Raw genomic sequence first — 7,874 nt, 5'->3', positions numbered from 1 at the left:
AGGAAAGAACAGTAGTTCAACTGTCAGCTGCCAACATGGAGTTGTTTAGTTCTGGAAGTGCCTGCACAGATGTTGTCATCTCCAGACAGAAACTGCAGGTTTCAAAGCACTGACATGAATTACAGGGCAAACATCTCCACTCCAGCAATTACTGCTCATCAGCAAATAAGTGCCTATCTCTATTGATATGCAGTTTGTAAGTGCTTGGCCTGCCCAGTTTACTGTGCAGAATAGGAATGAGATGGTGTGGAACAGAGATTAGCGCTTGTGGGGTGCTTCAGTAAAGGTGTCTGGGAGATCGGGAAAGATCTGATGAAGGATATTGGGAATCTATAATAACACGGAGGATGGAAAGTATACATTAAGATGGGGAAGAAAAGCATGAAGGCCTAATGCATTTAAGCCAGCACATTGTGATATCTACTTCTGTCACTGATCACAGAATCACACAGAATCACAGAATGTCAGGGATTGGAAGGGACCTCGAAAGATCAACTAGTCCAAGCCCCCTGTCAGAGCAGGAACCTAAATGAGATCACACAGGAAGGCGTCCAGGCGGGTCTTGAATGTCTCCAGAGAAGGAGACTCCACAACCTCCCTGGGCAGCCTGTTCCAGTGCTCCGTCACCCTCACTGTAAAGAAGTTTCTTCTGAAGTTAAGCAGATACTACTTGTAATTGTACTGTCTTGTACTATTACAACTAATTTGTACTATTGTATTTGATACTATACTGGGGAAAATAGAATTTGTAAATTCTTATAATACAGGTTTCAGACATCAGAAATTGTAACACTAAAATCATGGTTTTGACCTAGAAATTTATGACGTTTAGCCTATTTTTCAGAAAGATAGGACAGAAAGTCTGTCACTATGTCCAAAAAGTACAAACCCAGGGAAATAATGTGCTACTTTGATGTACCTTGCTTTTTGGTAGTGTTTTATGGGAAATTAGAAGCTAATTTTATCCCCAGAATAAAGGGGAAATAGATACATGAGGAGTAGAGCGCATCTTTGTGATCACATAACTCCAGTAGTTAAATGTCACTGTATTCACAAACCATGTGCTCAGCTGATGACTAAATGCAGCATGGATCCTCAGGTGTCTGTGCTTCCTCCAGTAGATATGTGAAAATTGCATTTATTGTTGCACTTCTGAGCTTCTCGGCACTCATGTTTGTGGCTCTGCCTTGACATGATTCTCTGTTTAACTTGCCTCCTGGTCCCAGTCATTTGAGTCTTTAGATGAAGGCTGTATTAGAAGAACAGCTGGAGGTTTTGTTTTGTGTTCTTTCATTTCAGTGTTGCAGAGAAATGCTCAGCAAAGTTACAACCGCTTTATTCTCTCTAGCAGGTGTTGGCTACTTCATTACCCTTCAGTGCAGGACTTAGATGTCCAGCTGAGCATTTCCTGCTTGCTAGGTCCAGTGGCTTCTCACTGAGGTTACTGATCTCTGTGAATCTGGAGGGTGGGAAGGTGTGTGCAGGCATGTGAGTGTGCACACACTTAATTCTTCCTGTTTGTTTTGGGTGGGAGTCTCTGCGCCTGGCTCAGGATTGTGAATTCCACTGTCTGCTGTGTCTTAAGTGCTGTGGTTCTGATACAGACCTAGCTCACAAGCACATTTAGTCTACATACAGTTTTGGGCCATCAAGTGTGTAAATAATATTATATAAACCATTAAGACTTGATATCTTCTGTGTGTTTACAGTAAAAAATAAGATAAAATATCGAGCCAGTGCCTGCATTAAAATACAAAAGACCATTCGTATGTGGCTTTGCAAGAGAAAGCACAAACCACGGTAAGAGGATATTCCTTGGTTGAAGAAAATGGATTTTTAATAATGTTTTCTTGTGAATGTAAGGAGGAGATTTATTATGCTTAACTAAATACAGCTGAAGTCATAGAATGATACTAAGTATGACCGAAAGAGACTTTGAGAGGTGCTGTGTTCCTCCTCTCTTTCCCAAGGATGGATAGACTAAATCTGAACCTTTCCTAAGAAATGTTTGTTTAGCTCTTTGTTCATAAAATCCTTCAGTGATAGCCGAATTATTAGAAATCCTTAGTTAAGTCTCTCTATATGAAATTTAAGGTCATCAGTTTTTGTCCTTTTCCCCATTCACACCTTGCTTTTTAGGACCCCTTTCTTTTTTTATCTTCAAAATAATTGTATGTTCTGCCTGTCTTGTCTCCTCTTGAAATTAAGTAACCCCGTTAGCTTTAATCTGACTGCATGGAATACTGATGGAAAAACCACTTTGGTCATTAAGCTCTGCTGACACCTTTTTATTCTTTGATAGAGATCCAACTCTCTATACTTTCATAGTGGGATTTGTATAAAATGTTCTCTTTTACATCCTTTGATAGTTATGTTTCATTTTGTACCTTGGCATTTCTGTCTCCCTATGCTTTTAAGATGTTTTGTACTCATCTTTAATAATTTGATTTAGTTTCTACTTTTTGTGTGTGTTTTCCTGAAACCCAGTTCAGTGATTTTCTAGGAAGACTGTCTCTGCAGAGTTGTAACTTGTATGTGTGTGGCCTTCAGTATTGGTTCTTTAAAAAGCTCCAAGTTTTTCTGGACTCTTCTTTTCCCTAGACTTTTTTTTTTCCTTGTGGTGTCTAATAACTGTGTTCCCTGCTGTGTAGTTAAGTTTTATCTGATTCAATTCCATTCTTGCTCATTAAGTATGTGACACAACTCAACTTTCATTCACTCTGGTTGAAATCCTCTAATGGATACTAATGATTCGTTATTGGGGAAAAAAAAAACCAAAAAACCAACAAAACAAACCACAACTCACATTAATTCACAAAATAAAAATGCATTTTTCCATTTTGAGTCACCATTTGCTACTCAGTTTTATTTATTGTTTTCAAAAGGCTTCATTGCTTAGTAAATTCATGTGATAATGTTTGAGTTTCAAAAAAGGAGAATGAGTTTTCTCAGAAGGCACAACTTGTCTCCTCTATCTACCTCTTTAATATGAGTGATTATTGGTAGTTTTAAAAATATCACCGTATAAAAACATGTCAAGATACAACTAAATTGTCTTACCTTCACAGCATTGATGGCCTGATAAAAGTGCGTACGCTGAAGAAGAGACTTGATAAATTTAATGAAGTAGTAAGCGCTCTGAAGGAGGGGAAGGCAGAGACAAGCAAGCAGGTCAAGGAGCTGGAGTATTCTATTGATGCTTCAATGACCAAAATTAAGGTATTATAATAGCCAGAGAAAGGCATTTTAATATAGAGTGCTTAGTTTTCAGAGGTGCTGCATCTGTTTAAATCCTGTTTAAAATTATTTGTGAATGTAACTGAAGTGGATCCTGAAACTGGGTGCATATATCTAGACTTTGGTATTTTTATCTGTGTTTCAAAATTGGCACTGGAGAATTTAAAAGAAAAATGCGCGTTGATATTGTGAGATAAGTGTTGTTAATAATTTCCTTGTTAGTTTTATTAATAGAATAATGCATATCAGCAATATTTTAGATTACTCGGGCCTGAAATGTACGAACATTTATCATAGAGTGAAGAGATTTATAATCCAGTTACGAATTTTTTTCAGACTTGGTAGTATAAAGAATTCAGCTTGCTGATTATGCTTCAGGGTCTATAGTTCTCAGTTTCTTACCACAAAAGCACACAGACAAAATGAAAGAACACTGGGATTTATTAATGTTGGAAAAAAATTCATGAGTTGGATTTTTGTTTCATGCAATGTTGTACCTTTCTTAGTGTCTTGCATTAAGATTTTTCTATTTAAAATCACAGTTGAAAAGGTGATAGTCAATTTATAGTTCTCTTTTCTAATAAAAATAAAACAATTTGATTATCATCATGATACACCCTCAGAAAAGGTCAGCAAACACCCATATCACAGTTTTATTAGTATACATCAATGTGAATTGTAAAATTAAATTAAATTGTAGAATGAAGTTTGAAAACATACGTAGCAAAGGCTATTGTTTAAAGTATTTTCAAGCTGTTATTTGCTACTAATACCTTTTTAAAAGAAGTTAGTCATAGCACAGTCCAATACTTTTTCTGAGGGCTAGCATAGTAAGAAAAACTACTCTGTGCTATAACATAAAAGGCGTAACCACTGTAGAAGCTAAGAACGCAACACAAAATGCACATAGGAGATCCTTACTGTTCATCTTAACATGGTAAGAATTAATTTCTCTTGCTTAAAACTGCGAGGTTTAAAAAATTAAGGCATGTTTTAAAGAGAAGTCATGTTTAATTTCAGTGGTAAAATGGAGATTACTTCGTATGGTCTAGAGGAAAGTATTGGTTCCCCAGGATTTTAGGAAGGAAACCTAAAGGTGCTAAATCTCCCCCACCCTGATCTGTATATATAATTTAATTGTACTACTCAATGCTCTCATTTAACTTAATATTTTTTCAATATACATTTTTAAAAAGTGGAATAATATAATCCCCTCTTATTATTTCATTTTACAGACCACTATAATGACTAGGGAACAGATACAGAAAGAATATGATGCTCTAGTTAGAAGCTCAGAGCAGCTTCTGAGCGCACTGCAAAAGAAGAAGCAGCAAGAGGAGGAAGCAGAGAGGTTACGACGCATCCAGGAGGAAATGGAAAAAGAAAGAAAGAGACGTGAAGAGGAAGAACGACGACGAAGGAAAGAAGAGGAGGAAAGACGCCTGTGAGTCTTGAATAAGTTGCTGGTTTTTGAATGAGAAGAAAATAGGAAAGGCACTTTAATGAAGTTTTTTTTAATACTCCTATGCTTAAAGAGAGTCGATTGGATTGTACTCCTGGTGTGCTATGCAGCGTTAAAACATTTCCTTTCCTGGTGATTTATAAGGTAAATGTAGTCATTCTTCCAATAGAGTATGGAAGGAACGATATGATGCAACTGGAAATACAGATGGACTTGGAGAATTTCCTGACTTTACATGGTGTGTCCTGTCAGCAGGACCTCACTGACTTCTGGATTACCATTCAGTTTTATGGAAGATGCTTTCCTATCTGTTGTTCACTTTCATTTTAATAATGTTTTCATTTCCTCCTCCCCTTTTTTACTAGGAAATCTGAGATTGAGGCAAAGAGAAAACAGGAAGAGGAAGAGAGGAAAAAGAGGGAAGAGGAAGAGAAGCGTATTCAGGTTAATATTTTAGCTGTGTGGGAGTTTTTTTGTTGCTGTTGGAGCTTTTTTATTTTTTTTTAAAATCTGTTTTACAGGTTAGGTTCTCCATTGAGTCTAACAGCTTTATTTTATAAATGCATGTCTCAGAGTCATTCAGCAATGTTGCTTTAGTAGTAAATGTAAGGTCAAAATCATTATTTCGGTATCCCAAGGTAGATTACCTATTTCTAGTCCACATGCAAGTTCAGGTCTTCTGAGCAGAGGTGCATTTGTTTTTAAAGGGTTTTAAAAGTTGTTTTTAAAGGGTTTAAAAAGTTATTTTAAAGTTAAAAATACACAACAGTAGATAATCCTAGCTTAGCATTTGAAGTTTTTGCAGATGTTCCCTGTCAGGCAAGTTTGGCACTCTTACTAGAAGTCACATCTGGTCTCAAGCCTGTGTCATGTACTGGCTTAACTGTAAACACTTTCAGAATATTGATAATAATGAGAGGATACAGGTCTTTTTCTAGTTACTGACTACATTAATGTCAAATAAATACATGCAGTTCAAACCCTGCTCCTCCACCACTCCCCCTTGATTCCTAACACTCCCTACTGATCCCATCATGAATTCTCACTCTAAAGTGTGTTGGGCCCCTATACTCTTGTTTTCCTCTTGTCTTGGAGATTGCCTGGGTGACCTGGGAGAGCAACCTCAGAGAGAAAAAGCTTTTCTGTAGGGGCAGTTGTAGCAAGTGCAGGGCCATGGTCACTGATGTTTATGGACTCTTTTAAGCCCTGTCCATGATTAATCAGAAGCAGATTTTTTCTCCTGTATCTTCTTATCCCTGGAGTTAGCCTAGCACTGCTTATACTTCTTGGGTCTGCATACTCGTTTCTATCACCTCACCCTCACTCTTGATAAACAAGACATTGGAACTAACAGATAAATTATAGCCTAACTTTGATGAAAAACGAATCTCCTCCATGTTGTTTGGTTTGTCACCTATATCAGAATAATAAGCACTGCCATTTTGCAGAAGTTTAACATAAAAAGAGTAAACTGCTATTTGGCTAGTCTCTAAATCATTACTTGGAGACCATTGCAGATGTGTCTGGTGTTTTGAGAGAAATTCAGAGGATAAGTTTCCATTCAGGAACAGTTTAAATGGATTAAACTTTGTCCACTGAGGGAGGAAGATGTTGCTAGAAAGTTTAGAAACTGGTCTGTAATCACTATGAGCATCTCCAGGGCTTCTCTTTATTTATGTTTCTTTGTTTCTCAGGTGTGATGTGGATGTCTGCAATGCAGAAAGTCATTTACACTTTTACTTAGAAATACTGTGTTTGGGTACAAAGCAGATACATAACCCAGTAGGGTATTTCTTTCCTCTACATACAGTTAATTACTCGTTCTCTCTCCTTCCTGGTAGTTGTTACTATCAGTTAATCTAAAATAGGATTAATAGGGTAAAGTCATTGTTGTTACTGCACTGCTTTAGTGGTACAAATTCATGATGGTGAGTGACTTTGTCTCCTTTGTTAACTTTTGGGCACCAAGAAAGGCACTTCTAAGACTTGACTTTCACAAGCATGAATTGGATGGTCACATTTTACTTACTGTGTGTGAAAGACCCTTTGTTAAATAATGATAGTAAATTGGAATTATGGTTTTGCTCTGCAGAGGCAGAATGTCTGGATTGCTCCTACATTGCAGGAATTTGGAATTTTACCATTTGCTTAAATTCAAAACCAGAGCAGATCCACAGAGGATTCCAGTGTTTGTCTTGATCCCTTGTCAAAATAAACCATGGACCTATATGCAAAGCAGTGCCTATTGCAAAATCCTGTAATGCCAAGTGCAGAATATTGAGGGAATACTGTGTTAGTGCTATGGAGGAGTAACCATATTGCTCTGTGTCATCTCAGTTTTAATGATTCTAAAACCTTTTGAAGTACAATTTTCATAGTAGCTAACAAAAAGCTTCATATGTTTTTTAAATAAGGAATAAGTGATTGGCACTTTAATTTGAAAAGGTAATACAAGTCGTGGACCATAATGATTTGACAAACTATATGAAAACCAAGATGCAATCTGGATCTGCTTTCTTTTTCTTTAGTCAAACTAAATACTGATGCTATTACTTTTTCATTTCTTTAAATTTTGCATGTTTGGAAAGCTATAAATACACTATTTGGCATATTTTTGTAATAATTTTTTTATGTAGCATTTTGGTTTTGATTGGGTAAAGTTAAAGGTGTGTTTTTGTAAAACAGGCTGAAATTGAGGCTCAGCTAGCTAGAGAACGAGAAGAGGAAACCCAGCACCAGGCAGTGCTTGAACAAGAACGTCGTGATCATGAACTTGCCATGAGAATTGCCCAGAGTGAGGCAGAACTGATCAGTGATGAGGCTCAGCTTGATTTAGGATTGCGCAGGTATGGGGTTAAATTTCTCTCTTTTCTCTTTTTTTGTTCTTCTTCCTATCCTGATCCGTTTGAGAAACATATTTGGTTTTAAGTATTTTTCAATTAATTAAATGGACCTTTTAAGTCAGTGTGTTGGAATATTTTTCAAGTAAACTTGTGAAATTTTTTTAGAAATAGGTTGCTTTTGCTTAAAGACTTTCTCCATTTTGCATCTTGCTACATTAGTAGTTTAGTAGGTACTTGTGAATACGACTGCAGTTCTCTTTCTCTTTTGGAATTCTGGCAAGGTTGGCAACCAATTTAAATTAGGATTTTTATAACTCGTTTAAAGTAGTGAA

At 36.7% G+C, this 7,874-nt stretch overlaps 1 protein-coding gene across 1 annotated transcript in view; it reads left to right on the top strand.

The window, feature by feature from the left end:
• Positions 1-7,874, top strand: part of LOC104526364 (unconventional myosin-VI) — a gene marked incomplete at its 3' end in the record, with an annotated part of 34,347 nt that overhangs the window by 16,673 nt on the left and 9,800 nt on the right. Inside the window, exons 14-18 of the mRNA XM_029085397.1 lie at positions 1,710-1,800; positions 3,069-3,219; positions 4,473-4,681; positions 5,065-5,143; positions 7,385-7,545. Coding sequence (XP_028941230.1) covers positions 1,710-1,800; positions 3,069-3,219; positions 4,473-4,681; positions 5,065-5,143; positions 7,385-7,545 — 691 coding nt within the window. The remainder of the gene's footprint in view (positions 1-1,709; positions 1,801-3,068; positions 3,220-4,472; positions 4,682-5,064; positions 5,144-7,384; positions 7,546-7,874) is intronic.

Source organism: Antrostomus carolinensis, unplaced genomic scaffold (genome assembly GCF_000700745.2).
Source record: "Antrostomus carolinensis isolate BGI_N321 unplaced genomic scaffold, ASM70074v2 scaffold8946, whole genome shotgun sequence".
In the NCBI taxonomy this organism is placed as follows: domain Eukaryota; kingdom Metazoa; phylum Chordata; class Aves; order Caprimulgiformes; family Caprimulgidae; genus Antrostomus; species Antrostomus carolinensis.
This window is presented reverse-complemented; position numbering and strand designations above follow the sequence as displayed.